At 37.1% G+C, this 16,386-nt stretch overlaps 2 protein-coding genes, 1 long non-coding RNA gene, 1 other non-coding gene and 1 pseudogene across 4 annotated transcripts; 2 read left to right on the top strand and 3 right to left on the bottom strand.

The window, feature by feature from the left end:
- Positions 1-927: 927 nt before the first annotated feature.
- On the bottom strand, positions 928-2,738 carry LOC121804021 (cleavage and polyadenylation specificity factor subunit 6-like). Its single transcript, XM_042203574.1, has 2 exons — positions 2,560-2,738; positions 928-2,226 (listed from the first exon to the last, which is right to left on the bottom strand). The coding sequence occupies exon 2, from the start codon at positions 2,170-2,172 to the stop codon at positions 1,105-1,107; it is 1,068 nt and encodes a 355-aa protein (XP_042059508.1). The 5' UTR covers positions 2,173-2,226; positions 2,560-2,738; the 3' UTR covers positions 928-1,104.
- Positions 2,739-4,675: 1,937 nt separating this feature from the next.
- On the bottom strand, positions 4,676-6,965 carry LOC121801893 (annotated as a pseudogene).
- A 1,653-nt stretch (positions 6,966-8,618) lies between these two features.
- TRNAD-GUC lies at positions 8,619-8,692 on the top strand. The gene has a single exon. It is a non-coding gene; the product is annotated as a tRNA-Asp (tRNA).
- Positions 8,693-12,326: 3,634 nt separating this feature from the next.
- LOC121809249 lies at positions 12,327-15,687 on the top strand. Its single transcript, XM_042209779.1, has 5 exons — positions 12,327-12,667; positions 12,944-13,013; positions 13,128-13,199; positions 13,297-13,471; positions 13,807-15,687. Exons 2-5 carry the CDS (start codon positions 12,947-12,949, stop codon positions 13,937-13,939), a joined length of 447 nt encoding a protein of 148 aa, XP_042065713.1. The 5' UTR covers positions 12,327-12,667; positions 12,944-12,946; the 3' UTR covers positions 13,940-15,687.
- On the bottom strand, positions 13,513-15,812 carry LOC121809257. Its single transcript, XR_006052239.1, has 2 exons — positions 15,680-15,812; positions 13,513-13,898 (listed from the first exon to the last, which is right to left on the bottom strand). It is a non-coding gene; the product is annotated as an uncharacterized LOC121809257 (long non-coding RNA).
- Between the last annotated feature and the right edge of the window lie 574 nt (positions 15,813-16,386).

Genomic DNA, 16,386 nt, shown 5'->3' with positions numbered 1-16,386 from the left:
GAGTCAAGCGATAAACGATTAATGACGGATTTAGAACATAATTTTAAGATGGATGGATCACTTTCGTGGAAACGGATTGCAGACCGAAATGAACGAACAGATTAGATAGAAGAGGTGTTTTGTTTACTTTAATCACCCACATCATCTAAAACTAATACACATGAACACTAATTCTTCCCGAAAAAATCCTTGGTCAATAACAACGAATGATTGAGTAACTGAAGCCGTATCATGCTAAAATAGGGCCTAAAAATTAAAACAAGAGCTCAACAGACACATTTTTATTTTCAAACCACAAAAACACAAACACAAACACAAACACAAACAAAGAGAACAGATGCAGCATACAAAATTGAGACTAAATCGCACAATCTGGAACATTTCAAGGAAACCAGAAGAAACTACAAGCATCCAGGAGTGAGTTCTTACACTTGATGGATATTAACTGGCAGTAATATTTTCCAATTAAAAGAATATTTATTGATTGGTGTATAGCAAATGTTACAGCAAGCTTACAACTGGCCTTTAATCTGTCTTCTGAAATTAACCATAAATTTCCTTGTGTTGAACTGAAGACATGAGAAACACAGACAAAGGCCTCAGAAACCAACTCTAGGTTTGAGCTATAGGTGAATCCTAGACTTAAAGAAAATACTATATTAGCTAAATATGCGACCAAATAATCAGTTACTTTGTTTTGTCGTTTCATTTAGAAATCACTTCCAGTTATTTCATCATTCACACCTTCCATTTTTGTAAGTAAAATGAGGAAAATGAAAAATATATTGATAGAAATCTGAAGTTAGTAAACATACATGTTGTATTCATATTATCAAGTAATCACATGCATCACACATACTAGGCATTCTATAAATTTGGTCATAAGGCTTGAGAAAGAAAAACAAGTGCAATGGAAAGAAGGTGAAAACTGCTTTTGCAATAGAAGAATACTAAGGCAGTGAAGTTTATAGCACAAAGTAATAGCCATAGCCATAGCCATAGCATGAAAGTGAGTTGAATTAAGCTGACTTAAAACAAAACCAATGCGGTTCTTTCCAGTAACTTCTTTGAAGCAGGAGGCCAACATAAAACAAGAAAGGGCTGTCATTCAGATGGCATGTGTCTCTGTTTCCCACGATCAGCATCCCTAGATCGAGACCTGCTACGGGATCTCGAAGACTGTCCTTTATCTCGATTACCATCCTTCTCTTCTTCTCTGCGTCTGGAGTCCCTCTCCTCCCTATGCGGAGCACTAGACCTTACACCTTCCTCATGACTTGCCTCTCCACCATAACTAGACTGATCTCTCCCAACTTCTTCCCCTCCCCAACCACCCATGTTTGTAATTGCATTCCACATCCCCGGATGAGTTCCAGGCATTCCAAGAGGAGCCACTCCAGGAGGCCCATATTCTGAGGCATTACTAGACCCTCTGCCATGTCCACCCATGTTTCTATCATTCCACATTCCTGAACGAGCTCCAGTACCAATTCTCATGTTCATGTTCATGTTCATGTTTATGTTCATTCCATTGGGATTCATTCCTTGACCAAAAAAAGCTGGGTTGACCACTCCAGGAAGCATCCCTCGGAAACCACCAGGACCTGAGAAGCCTCGGTAACCAGTTCCACGGCCCATCATGCCCTGAGGAGGCATCATACCGAAACGAGGGCCAGTAATCCCTCCTCGACCCATGTATGGTGCTCGTGATCCTCCAAAATTTCTCCCTGTGTCTCCTCCACTTGAATAATTGGCCTCAATAACAAGATTCCTTCCTTGCAGTTGAGGTTGAGGTTGAGGTTGAGGTTGAAGCTGAGCCTGGCCATAAGTCCTGTTCATGTAAGAAGCTTCCATTTGTCTTATGGTCTGTGGGGTGACAAACTCCACCACACAAGCTCTCCCGTAAAAAATGTGACCATTCATACCATCCTTGCAAGCAGAGGCTGCAGCAGAATCATAAAATTCAACTTGGCAATAACCTTTCGACTTACCATTCACCCATTCACCAAAAAACCTTATCTCCTTCACTCTCCCATACTGAATCACCACACTTTCAATATCCAAATCTCTTGTCCACCAATGTAATTCTCCTACAAGCACCTTTGTATTTCCATTTTCTACATTAACATTTGCATTAGGTGGAATCTGTGGGACACCTTTCGTATCACCCATCTCTACTGTTCATCAATCTTATGAGGCATAAAAGCAAGCCATTCTTCTCCCCACCTATGAAAACAAGAAAAGGAAAACCAAAGTTACTCCACCTAATAGGACATCACTGCCTCAAGAAAACCTATATATCTATTTTTAAAAAAAGGAATACAAGATGTTGTTCTTGAATTATCTGAAGCAAGGAAATACTAGAAAAACATACTCTACTTAAAAGTTACTGTAAACAATTAACATAAAGAAAAGTAGACTATAACAATTTCAGTATATTTTTGCAAATTCGAGCATCAACAACTCGAAGAAAATGTAGCATTTCATATCAACGAACAGCAGAAACAGACAATCCAATCAAGAAAACAATTCCGCAGATAAAAAATAGTGAAAACAGGCCTTGTGTTAATTTGAAACGGCGATCGCGGCGGCAGATTTCTGGTAGGTGTGGGCGTGGCGAAGAATTGAAGCTGCTGACAATCACTCTCACACACAACTGCCACAGCTTCACAAAGATAGTGTTCTTTCTCTTTCAATCGATCAATCTCACTTAATCTCTCCTGTTAACTGCACCTCTATTATACTTCCGCTCCATGCATTTCAAACCGACTTTAAGCAACCGCTTCAACGGATCTTTTCAACTAACTTGAGCGAACTTTCACATTTTGCACATGAGTCCTTCAAGTTTCACATCTATTCATTAGGTCCACAACTAACTATTGAAGCTCCGCTATTATTTTCGCCTCAATCCTCTTTTTCTTTTTTCCTTAAAAGATACTAGTCCCTAAAATTATGTACTTTGGCCAAATTTTAGTATTTGCCACCAACTTTAAAATTAGTCTAAGGGCATCAGCAGTGGGGCGCCCTATGGCGCGCCACGTCATCAGTTTTATCCTCCTACCTCCCCACCTGCAGTGGGGCGCTCTGAGGCGCGCCCTATGGCGCGCCACATCATCATTTTTTATTATTTACAAAAATCCATACAAATTTTAAAAACTAATAAATTAAAATACGAATTTCAAAAACTTCATTTCATTTAATAAAAATTAATACATTACAATGCGAATTAAAAAAAACGCAAACTCAGCGCCTATGTCGAATATGCCTATGGACTTGCTCAGCCGCCGCTGTCGCCGCCTCCTCCTCGCGCTGCATTGCCGCATAGCATGCCGCCATGGCCTCTTCAACGGCTGCATCTAATGCTTCTGACGTCGAACTACTGGACTCAGACGAACTAGAACTATTGGTGTCGTCGCCGAGATTCATTTTGGTTGGATGTTGAGAGAGAATATGTAAAGAGATAGTCGATATGCTCATATGTACAAATGAATGAGAAACGAGATTTAAATAGAAAATCAAAAACGCGTGTCATCGTCCGCGACCATCGTCCGCGTAGCCCACAGTGGGGCAGACGATGGCGCGGCCGATGTCACGCACCCGCAATGGGACGGACGATGGCGGGCGCGGACGATGCGCGGCATCGGGCGTGCCATCGTCCGCCCCATTGCGGATGGCCTAAAATACTCACAAAGTTTATATTTTGTTTGTTATTTCCCATAGCATATCAATCGATATATACGACTAACTTACGTGTTTTTTTTATACTACTTGACACTACTAAATCAACGTGGTTTTCTACATGATATTTTATCCTACTTGACATGAATTTAAAAAGTGGTTTAAAATATCATAAACATCTCACGGTTGTACATGTAAAAAAAGTTATTCGCCGAAGATATTTTATTTGGGCTGAGCTAGAAAATAACAAGCAGAAAGTAAAGTTTGTGATATTTTATTTTAGACTAATTTTAAAATTTGTGGAAATACCATAATCTCGATCAGAATACCCTCGAACAAAATTGATCCGCAAGCTCGATATTTGATTATTTTTTCAATAAAAAGAATAGTACTTATTTTATTTAAAGAATTGTTGTCTACCTCGACGTATGTTTTGTCCATGTGCAATTTTCTACAGTTATGGCGAGTAGAAAAATTAAAAAGATTGATAGAGTGATTCTTAATCTATGATACAAAAATTGATAAGCATTAAATAAATCAAAATTGGGCCAAATCCTTAAAATTTTATGGATAATTATCCAATTTTCATGACCACGTTATACATTTTATAAGATTTATTGAATGTATTTATATGTGTAACAGTGTAAGGGTCTTCTCCTATTGAATATTGTTTCAAATAATCTTTACTTGAATAAAAGTAGTAAAGAGTATAATTATATTGAAAATTATAGTTAAACATTCCAGATTTCAATTGCCGCGAATTCTTGGCTGTCGGCGACTAATGTGCCGTTTACTTCGGGGCTTTGATTTGGCTCGAGTTTGAGTTTTATTGAATTAATTGTATGTATATTTGTGCTAATCCCGTGATTAAACTTTGGTTCCTTAATGTGATCTATGTTTTATTAATGAAAACTGAAAACACATCTATGCATAGATTTATAGCGACGAATAATATTTTGCTTCGTTTATATTTTTGCAATAAATATAAGAGGCAAAATTTAGTAAATAGTTAGCCAAAAAAAAGATTTTAAAATCTATACTACAACATGGCATTAGTGGTATATCTAGACATTAACACTGGATGCAATTAATAAATTTAAACAAATCATAGAAACAACTACACCAACAAATACAATTGGTGCAAAACTTAATAGCACCAAAAAATACATGCTATAGATGCTTCCTTTTTCCATCCATACACAGGTATCTGCTATATATATTGGTCTTGTGACTATTGTCTCCAGAATTCAACCTGTAATTTTTCAATTGTAGTCATGTAGTCAGTAGTAGAAAATAGAAATACATATTTAAATCAAAACCGACAATTCAATCCAGATCTAGACAATTAATTGTCGTTCATGACCATTGATCATGGTTCCAGGCCCAGTCGTAACCAGAACCAAGAACTAGTATGGTTCGGTTCCAGTTTCAAAATTTTCAAACTAGAAACCAACAATTCAACTAAAAATTGGGAAAAATATGTTAAGTATATTAAGGGGTGTTCGGTTGACAAGATTAAATCTCATGATTAAATATGTATCATCTTTGGTTCATAAGATTGAACCCTTCAACTTAATCCTAGATGGATAGTCTCATGATAATTAGTCATAGCATCCCCCTCCAACTAAAATAATCCCACAACTTAACCCTAGATAGATAGTATCATGATATTAGTCATGGCAACCGAACGCCACCTAAGTAAATAAGATTATTACCAAGGGCTTTTCTGCAAAATGATAGAAATACAATCATAACAGCGACTCCGGCCACCACCCCCACAATTATGGCCACTGTTTTTCCCACGTCATCTCCGTTTGAGGAATCTGCATTTCATACAACAATCTTTTAAATATTGCAAACAAATTTCCACAAATTCAAGCGGATTTCTAAATTTTAAGAACCCACATATGTGGGTCACGACAATTGTAATATTTAATTTTAAATAAATAAATACTCCATAATACAAGACCAAACCACAATCCACAATAAAACTTTGTTCAAGATAAGATACCCAAATTACTGGCTGAAAAAATATATAATATGAGTCACTAAGGAAAAGCACATAAAGTTCGAATTTGTTGCAGGCTTTAATTTAAACTTTATCAAGACTATGGGATGGTGACGCAATTATGTGCATTAGAATATATACTTATGCCATTAGAGGGTTCAACTTGTTTCTATCTCAAATCAACTTTGGATCTCACTTTATTTATTTTAATTAATATTCATATATTTCTTTCTTTTTTACCCTGTTTGAATTATTTTATATCCACCAATAACTTGTTTTATTTAAATAGAAAAATTGCTTCTTCAAAATCGTTTTTAAAATAGAAAACCTGAGGAAGAGGAAGAGGAAGAGGAAGAGGAAGAGGAAGAGGAAGAGGAAGAGGTAGTATCGTAGCCCGACTCCCAATACCGAACATAACACTGAGCCAAGTACACATCTGCCACCGCCGTCGCTCCACACAGCATCTTCACCTTGCCACCGTCTCGGCCAAACACTCCGAGCAATCCCCCGCCGCCATATCCCCCAGGCACTGCGCATACCCCTCCGCCGCCCCGGTGGCGCTCACCCCGCCGCCCCTCCCAATTCCGCCAGCACGTCGTCCCTCCGCTGCCAAAACTCCCCGTCCACGTTCCCGCCGACCCCGCACTTCCTATACCTCAAACCGGTGTCCAATCTCCCCAAAAAGTCGGCGCGCTCGTACCTGTTGGGACATCGAAGAATTAGAAAATGTGCAAACAATATATAAGTGGACAATATTATACTAATGTGGCGAAACCTGAGGTAGCAGGCGTCGAGCTAGAGGCTAGCGCCGTAGGTGTCGGGGCAGAGCACGGCGACCTGGTTGATGGCGCCGGCGATGCATGAGGCGCAGTCGCGGTGGCTGAGGTCGCCGCGGCACTGGCAGAGGCCGTAGGAGGCGGAATCTGGCGGGGAGGCTGTGTCGTTGGCGATGGAGATGGCGTCGTAGAGGGTTCGGGAGGAGAGGAGGGAGATTTTGCTGGATTCGTATGGTGAATTCGGAGGGTATTTATCTTGGGAGCAGCCGGCATAGATAAAGACGTGGGCGTCGATGGAGCTCAAGAAGATGGAGAGAGTGAGAGTGAGATGAGAGAGCTGAGTGATGAGAGGTAGCATTGTTTGTGAAAGTGGAATATGATCGTTTGTTTTGTTCCTTGCACCTTTTTTTCTAGTTTTTTTTTGTTTGGTTTTGCTTTTGAGTTTTGAATATATATTCGTTTTGTTTTGTTAGTGTTGAACGGAAAAAGCATGTTTTGGGCAATCCCTTGATAATTACCGACTGAATTTCCGAGAGAATACCCATAGTCCGCAACTAATTTTTTTTACCGGCATGTCCGTCAGTAAAATTGTTTTATTTTGGGCCGAGGCTAAAGTTGCCTCGGTACTGAAAACGCTATTAATCTCAGTCAATAAATTGGATATTCTCATCAACTCACGAATATAAAAAAAGTTACTAGTGAGAGAGGTTTTATGCAGAAAAAATAAATAAAGTAATAAACAAAATAAGTTTTAATACGCAATCGATAAAATAAAATAGGAGAGAAAATTTGTAAGTCCATATAATTAATAGTGTCAATAATACGGCATTTAAAACTTTTCATTTTCAAAATTGATCTAATTTGAGTGTACGAACTTGGTAAACTAGTCTATAGAGCATGTGTATTTACAATTTAGAGTGAACTATATAAATGGTACATGATCTTTCGCTTTCGCACATAAATGATACCTGATCTTTATTTTATATCGTTTCTGGTACCTATAAATCACATTTTTGGTACCTGATGCAATTTTCACCCCAAAATGCCCTCTAAACAAATACATTTTTCCATTTGTGTCATTGAGGTTATTTTGGGCATACACAAAACTAAGTACCAAAAGTGATACTCCATCTGTCCCAGATTAAGAGTCACTTTTTGCCATAAAAGTCTGTCCCAATTTAAGAGTCACATTTATAATTTTCCATATTTGGTCATACAATTTTACCCCATTCTTTATCAAAATTACATAAAAATGTCATTCTCTACATTAAAATAAACCAAAATAAAAATCAAACATTTAATTACACACTCTACCATCTCACTTCATTTATTACACACTCCAAAAAGTCAAAAGGGACCTACCTTCAACCAACTCACTTCATTTATTACACACTTCACCATCTCACTTCATTTATTACACACTTCAACTCTTTCTTAAAACCCGAGCCATAACAATAAGTGACTCCTAATCCGGGACGGAGGGAGTATTATAGTATCTTCTCTCATTCTTCTCACTCTTTATACTATTATTATTAATCAATATTAATATTATTATTTTGATGTTATAAATTAATAATTAATTTATTTTTTAATATCATTCAAATATACTTAATTATAATTGTAGTTATAATTATATTTAATTATTATAATAATATTATTGTTATAATACTAAAAACTAGTTGTTATTAATAAATAATTATACTATAATTATTTAAATTATGAATCACACATTATTATTATTATTATTATTATTATTATTTTACATTAAATTAATAACTAATCAATATAGTTTTAATAAAAATTTAAAATTGTGAATTGTATTCATAATGATATTAAGAGTTGAATATTTTTAGTTAGGTGTTTCAACCCTAAAATGTGTATAAAATAATTCAATAAAAAATATTTAATTGATTTAATTATTTTAAATAATTAATTTAATTAGGTGTTTTGTGGAGTTACTCCACGTATTGCTTGACGTAAAACAGATAGTGGATTGGGACGGACTGTAAATTCGTTGGCAATATGTCTACGCTGGTTCAAATCCAGCTCGGCCCAATAAACCGCATCAATCTACCATGAGATAGTCTAAAACCCCTTGTCCTGCCCATACGAAGATAAAAAAGAATCAAAATTTCTGCCAGATCCCTTATTTCCCTGGGATTGTAGTTCAATCGGTTAGAGCACCGCCCTGTCAAGGCGGAAGCTGCGGGTTCGAGCCCCGCCAGTCCCGACGGATCCAATAAATACAAAAATCTATTTTTCCCTTTCTATGAACCTGATGAAGGATTCTTGATTTATATCAAGAATGCAATTAGATGTATGTATAAAACACAAAAAAGAAAGAAGAAAAAGAAAAAAAAGAAAAAAGAGGAAACATAAACTAAGGAGAAAAAGAAAGAAGAAAGAAAAGATAAAATACTAAAAAGAAAGAAGAAAATGAAGAAAAAAGAAAGAAAATAAGAAAAAAAAGTCACGTGTTTAGTACTATTTAATGAAAATTTCCAAAAATATCCTCCATAACAAAAAAATCACATGTTTGGTACCTAGAGTTATTTTTATCACTGGGTACCAAAAACGATATAAAATAAAGATCAGGTACCATACCATTTACGTGCGAAAGTGAGAAAGTGAAAGATTAAGTATCATTTATGTATTTCACACTACAATTTACAACCATATCAAAGCCTAACAATCCAAAATTTCGATTATAAAAGGAAAACTATACTAATATTTACAACTAAAAGTATATACACATCAAAACAATAGCATTCCATCAAAATTCAAAACCACTGACCCGCCTTGATCCGGGTCTGAACACTCTCAAACTCCGAGATCCGACAAGGTATGGTTAGCCCACCCGGATGGTTATACCCGAATTCCCTTTCGGACTCCTTCAGCAAATCCCTAAATAATGGATGGTTTATATAAAAAACGGGCACCAAAATCCTTTCCATATCTCCATCTTTTTGCCCCACGTAAATCGCCATATGCCCTTTCGGTATTTCGCTCGCCCATTCTTCTTTACCAACCCGGAAGTATCCCCGACCCGGATCCATATTCCTACCTAATACCGCCTTCGCTTTCGTCTTCACCCGGTCTGTCCAGCTTAGCGGTTCGACACGCCGATACCTAGCGGCTGAGCGTTTCCACCGGAAAATGTGCTTGAGCGAGAAACCACGCATGCTGCCCATGATATATCTCTTCCGTTCAGAAATTTACGGAAATTGGATTTACCTTTTTTTCTTTTAAGAAAAAAGTGGAGATTTTGGGGGGAAATTCTAGGAGAAGGGCCATGGATCGGCCAAGGACATGGCTAGACGGAAAAGTGTGAGGCAGACTTCAGAGAGAGAGGTTGGTATGTTCGACATGGTGGATAATTACTTTTCATCTACTCAGGCGGCGGCGGAGGCGATGAAAAATAAAAAGGAGTCAAGAGAGAAATGAGGGAAGAATAAACACCATGAATTCTTAAAGAGGGAAGGGAGTTTTGAAATTTTCAAAAGAGAAAAGGAGAACGGGATTTTATATTACTGAAAATTTCAGTTTTATTGTTGAAATTGAGGCCCGATTTTTGTGCTTTGACATTGATTTCTCATTTTTGTTTTCTGTATTTATCATTGTTAAGTACTCCATACCACATGGTTATAAAATCATGTTATTATATGTGAGCATTAATTTAGTATGACTACTTAATCTAAGAGCATCATTAACGCGAGCAGGCAGGACCGCACCTGGTCCCGGCCGGCGGCCCACGCATTAAACGAGCACATTTTCCGGCCTGGGACCGTCCCGGTGACACAGTCGCGTCCCGGGGCCACGCCCGGGGTCCGGCCTGGCCGGCGACGGAGCTTCTGGGGCCGTGACCCGTTGCGTCCCGGCCCGGCGTTGGAGGGGGTTCGGGCCGGTCCTGGGCCCCAATTTTTGATTTTTTTTGCATTTGGAAGAGGAAGAAGAGGGAGGAAAAGGAAGAAGAGGGAGAGGGGCGACGTGTTGACCATTTTGATTTTCAGTTTTTTTTTGCACTTTTTTTTAATGTTCTAATTTTTTTAGTTTATAATTTATTATTTTGTATTAAAAATGAATTTCTCGTGTTATAATTGTTCAATGTTTTCAATTTTTATAAGTAATATAGGTTGGAGTTGAGAATATTGCAATTTAATAGTAGTGGCCTGGGATGGGGCTTGCAGGGTTAGAGGAGTTGTGGCTTGGGACTCAAATTTAGGGGAATGATGACGTGGAGGGGACTTGAGGAAGGGGTTAATAATGCTCTAAGTTAGTATTATGTGTGTAAATTGAGTATGCGGTGAATTTTTATAGTTATAGCGAAAGGGGCAGAAGCCCGCTGAGCGTATCGAACGGTACATAAATATTCATGCCCTTCTCAAACATGCATTAGCGATGAACATGCTTACTTCATTGGCCTATTTTTATATCCTATTTTCACGTCAACATTTTACCAACAAGGTCTATCTCCTCACAATAGAAGGGCATATCTCAGTGAAACATTTCTTATTTCATTTAGAGTGAGACATTATAAAAAGAAAAATTATCACTTAGAGAGGGAAGAAAAAAATAATACTGGTATTCATTTCGCCTGCCTGGACATCCACAGCCTAGGGCAGCTGTGGATGTTGCGCCCCAAATGCAGTGGGGGATGGCAGGCCATGGTTGGAGGGCATGCGAACCGGGGGGCAGACGGTTAAGGTGCCTGAGTTGGGGTGGGACGCCCGACCCAGTTGCGGCACGACTCGCTAAGTTGAGCGCAGTATGGGCGCCGACGACACGCCGCAACGATTTTTTTCCTGATTTTTAAAATTTAATTAATCCCTCTATATATATATATTCATTCTACACCAATCCTATCACTCTCAAAACTTTAATTAATTCCTCTAGAAACAATTTTTTTAAGTAGAAGAAGTAGTTCCTAGAATGAGATGGTCAAACATCCTTCGCACCAATATTATCAAGCAGAAGAAGTAATTTTCTTTTTTTTTTCTTTTAAAAATATTTATGATTTGTAATTTTTTAACTTTTAGAATTTGTAATTTTCAATATATAGGATTTGTAAATTAAATTTTGTAATTAATGAATTTCCATGTGTTATGTTCATCATATTCAATTTTACAACTAACAAGTTTATACTAGTTAATAGTGGTGGCCTATGGAGGGGGTGGAATGGGGTGCAGTGTTGGGGGAGTTTTATCCGGACACGGTAAATGGGGAGAATGATGACATGGCGGGCAGTAGCGTGGGTTGTGGATGCCCTCAAAACATGACATGTTTTGCGTTTCGTGTTGTTCGCCATTTAGAAACACAGTAAAAAAATTTCTTTCAATTTTTTAAAAAATAGATCTAATACTCCACTAACTCATTACATTGACACTCATTTAAAAACGAATACCACTATATAAAAATGGTACTCATATTCTACTAATTTTTTCATTAATTTTTTTATACTGTCTAAATAATTTTTTTAAAATTCATGTCGAATCAAAACGTGTCTTTAAATGGCGAACGGGGGAGTATTTTTTTAGAGTGGTTGGCCCATTGGCCGTGCTAATATTGTAAGTTAGTGGGCTGGTGCATATTCTTAAAATTAGGCAAAGCGCACTCCCTATCTTCTGATAATGATAATTTATTTTTTTTATGTAGAAAAGTAAATAAAAAAAAGTGATGTATGCCCTAGCTTTGATGGATACGGAAGTATATAACCGAGGAAAATGAAGGATATGAATTAAGTAAAAGAAGATCGATTATCTGATGATTACGATATTAATCTTTGAAATTGATATAAAATTTATCCACCAATTATTTGCATACTCATAACTCAAAGATTTTTTTTCTCAAGACATATGCATCCATAATTTGCTGAAAAAAAAGAACGGAAATTACAAATTTACCCAAACGAAATTCCGCACATCCCAGCGGGTAATCTCGCTCGCTTCTGATCCTTGGGAAGGAAGAAGAAGAGAAGAAAATATGACTGTTGAATAAACTCTGTGTCAATAGCAAGAACCGGACCATTCGGATCCCAGATTTGTACCAAAAACAACTGCAATTCCTACCGGAAACGAATCGGATCCATTTTATAGGATTCGAATGTGGATGCGTTGCAGGAGTCGGGTTGGGAGGAGCTCCGGGGCGGGTCTAGTAGTTGAACGTGATCTCGATCTCAAGCTCGGTGCTCGCAAGGGGGTAAAGGAGAGTATGTTCGTTTTTGTGTATTAATCTTCCGTTCGTTCTGTAGGATATTCAATTGGATTTATTTGTGACCTAATTGTTGTGTATAATTAGTTACAACTCCAGTACTTATTTTTCATTTTTACAATCGTGCAAATTTTTGTATTTTTTTTATATTCCTGAAATCGTCGTTCTCATCCAGTATTTTATCACGAAGGATGAAATTAATGCAGAACTCCTTCGTTTCTTCAAACTATTTATGTTTTTTGAGGTGCTATAGAATCGTGAATCGTTTAAGTAGGTTATGTTGGTGGAGCCAGCTTGGAATGCGAGTTTCTTATTTGCTGGTTGCGCGTGGTGGCCTAGAAGATGTGAGTCACCTAAGCTGAATTTGATAATGTAGAGAATAGAGATGATGGAATGAATATATTATGGCAGTTTGTTGAAATTGTATATATCTGGGCTTACATTTGCTTTTCTGTTAGTTGACAACCTTTTGGAAAGATCTCATCTAAATCATGAATCACATGATGCATTCACTTCTGAGGCTTTGAGAGGTTCTGGAAAAATCCATTTTGTTGGCTTATCTCTATAATGATGTGTGAAAATTTTGTCTGTTAAGTTTGTGATGAGGTTGGTATGTGCTATATACAGTGCATCCATCCATGGCTATTTCCCGTAGTTGTCTCAGAGGGCGGTTTGCGACATTTCCTTTTGCACTTGTTCTCAGATGGCTTCTCTTTATAATGGATATAGTGGAAGCCATTATAAAGATGGAGATCCAGGCCCAGCAGATGGCTTCATCATCTTCTGGATTGTGGAAATCTATAAAGATGGAGATCCTGTCATCGCTTGGGAAGTTACTGGATATAAATGATTTAATGAGTCGATGCGCTGCATCATAAAATGAACTCTCTGAACAGAGCAATAACTCATGTAATGATCAAACAAAACATCAGAGAGTTCATTAGATGAACTCCAACAGACAGCTGATAATCCAAACAATACTTGCATTGGCATGCCATGCCACTTACCACAATATAATGGAGTTGCTAGTTTCCTTAGCTCAAATTTTACTTTTGCCTTTTAATATTTGCATTATAAACAGAGCTATAACTCATGTAATGATCAAGTAACCATGATAAATATGTAAGAGTTGGCATACCTCTACCATGTGGTAGTATATTGTTTGTTGAAGACGAGTCCAGCAATGGGGAAAGCAGGGGAAGGGAATGCTTTTGCATTCCAAGGCTCACCTGTAAGTACAAGGTTGGTCCCGTTAAACCACACCTGCTGATGCATCTGACAGTTTTTTGTGGCTGTATAAATTTCTTTGTTTGTAGGCTCTTTTATCTATTACTTGCTCTTAATGAGACATAAAAAACCGATGGTAGTTGCACCGGCCAATATCTATAGTGGGCCAATATTAAATACACATGGTAGTTATTTAATACACTGTGAAAGTTAAATGAAAGATCCTATGCAAAGTGTTTGCAAATTTAAGAACTTTGACACTCAGAAATTTTTGGCATCTTTAAGGATTTGAAGTTACTTGTGGCTATAAAGACTAATGTTAGGTTTCGCACCATCATCATTTTGTTTAGGGTTAATCCCCTTCAAGATTACGAACTTTGAATGCTTTTGCAAATACAACATGAATCCTTGTTTGTTGCAATTCATGCACAAACTTGAAATCTTTTGAAAGTGTCAAAATATCGATTATATTCTTTGTAAATTCCGGTGAAGCAAAAGGGGGGTTGTTTCAGGGCTTTTTGTTTTGCTCTATGAAATGACATTATTTCGAACCATATTTTTGAGAAGATAAGAATTACAGGGACCAAATTATTATTTAATCACAAATTAAAGTGACAAGAACACCCTGATTGTTCTTCCAAAACGAAGTCATGTCAACCTTTCTTCCACTCGTCCTCCCAAAAAGCTGAAAGTTTGTTTCTAATAGCTACAGTTAATTCCATGCTGTAATTCCAAATTCATTTGAAGGTTTAGTTTTTCAGGAAACTAATTCTTTCATCTACATTAAATTCCATTGCAGAGCTATTATGTCCCTTCATCCTTCCCCATATTTTGCATCAGTTGACTTGAGGCAATTTAAACGTATCAAGAGAAGTATCAACTCGATGAGGGAACATGCTGATCTTCGTAGTTCTATTCAAGATGATATTAGCGCGTACAATTAAAGAGCATTTAACTAATAGTTGCTTTTATTAAGTAAAAATTGTTAATGATTTCTCTATAAGGTGAGTTTGTGCATGCTTCTGTGAGTGACTTTCTTGGAGTGCAACTGTTACGGGAGAGGGCCGCCATACTTGGAAGCATATCTCATGCAAGACTTATAAACTGCTGAATGTATGTATCATGGTATGGAATCTGGAAAATGAATTATTTTGAGGTTTATGAACTGTTGCAGTTAGAATTAACTAATTGATCAGAGCTGATGTTATTTTGGTTACTGTTACCTGCATTATATTGACTGATTAGTCATTGCATAAATTTTGCCTACTTTTTCTCTTGTGGTATTGGTGACTGGCATACATAGTATCTTCATATTATAGCTTTCATTGAACATTTTTTGCTGTCTATTGACAGATTGATGATGCCATAAGTCAAGCTCAGGCTACTAGAGCTGTGTTGGGTTCTCAAGCCCTCAAGGGACCTTGTTTAGAGATGTTCAAAATGTTAAGATTTGGGGTGCTGTTGTTGGTGGTTGCTACTGACTTGACTATGTTGGTAGGAAACCAAACAACTTAGTTGAGGCCTTAATAAGTTATGGTCAATCCAGCTTTAGGATCTAATATGTGAAGTACAAAACTACATTTTTCCTCAAATCTTGTATTGCATGTTAAAGGCTGTTGAATGAGCTCTCAAAGCTATGCAATCAAGCTGACACTTATTGATGGCATTCGCACAAAGTTTATAGGTGCTTTGTCAAACTTTTGGCCACCTCTATACAACAATCAAATGTTATTTTCATGTATTCATGCACACACAAAGAGAGAGAGAGATAGATAGATGGTACCTTCTGGATTTGATGAAATTGGTGATTTCTTGTCACTTATGTTAGGGGGAATCTGCTGCAAGAATGGTTAAAACTTAAAACAAAACAAAAAACTGGACATGTTTTCTTTCGATATAGACCCTGTGTGGTAGAGCCTATACTTCAATTTTCAACTGAAGGCATCTCTCTCACTCTAGCCTTGTTGTGTAGCTAATGCTAGCCTGTGCCCTACTATATAGCCTCTCTCTCTCTCTCTCTCCACATATAATCATGTATATAAACACATGTATATATACATATTACACACACAAGGGTAGTGGGAAAAGGACTGCAATTTATGGAGTAGGGCAAGATTGATCAGAATGCTTATAAAAATTTGATTAATGCACAAATTCAAATTTAATGTACTCTATTCATTATATCATTCTTAACAGGGATTACAGCACATTTATTTTGCAATCAAATTATTAATTTATGTATATCTAGCTCTTATAATGTGACTATGTATGTGCTATTTTTTCTTGAAAAGGATCCTAGTATATACTCTTTCGAAGGTTTCTGTGCCTGATTGTTTAATTGGTCAAAGCATCTTACCTCAAAATTTATAATGTAAATTTGAGGATCCCAATATCCACATTCAATATCAATAAATGCCATTGAGTTCATTGAACTGATTTTATGTTCTTTAATACGGAAATGCTAATTAGATTTTATCTCATTTTTATAAG

The sequence above is a fragment of the Salvia splendens genome, chromosome 1, assembly GCF_004379255.2.
Source record: "Salvia splendens isolate huo1 chromosome 1, SspV2, whole genome shotgun sequence".
NCBI lineage: Eukaryota > Viridiplantae > Streptophyta > Magnoliopsida > Lamiales > Lamiaceae > Salvia > Salvia splendens.
Note: the sequence above shows the minus strand (reverse complement) of the source record. Positions and strands in the feature narration are given on the sequence as shown.

Excerpts from the sequence above, each read along its gene's own strand:
- LOC121809249 (XM_042209779.1), top strand. The coding sequence starts at position 12,947 with ATGTTGGTGGAGCCAGCTTGGAATGCGAGTTTCTTATTTGCTGGTTGC. Across the intron at positions 13,014-13,127 it reads CGCGTGGTGGCCTAGAAGAT|TTGACAACCTTTTGGAAAGA; the intron begins GTGAGTCACCTA and ends CTTTTCTGTTAG. Across the intron at positions 13,200-13,296 it reads CACTTCTGAGGCTTTGAGAG|TGCATCCATCCATGGCTATT; the intron begins GTTCTGGAAAAA and ends TGCTATATACAG.
- LOC121804021 (XM_042203574.1), bottom strand. The coding sequence starts at position 2,172 with ATGGGTGATACGAAAGGTGTCCCACAGATTCCACCTAATGCAAATGTT.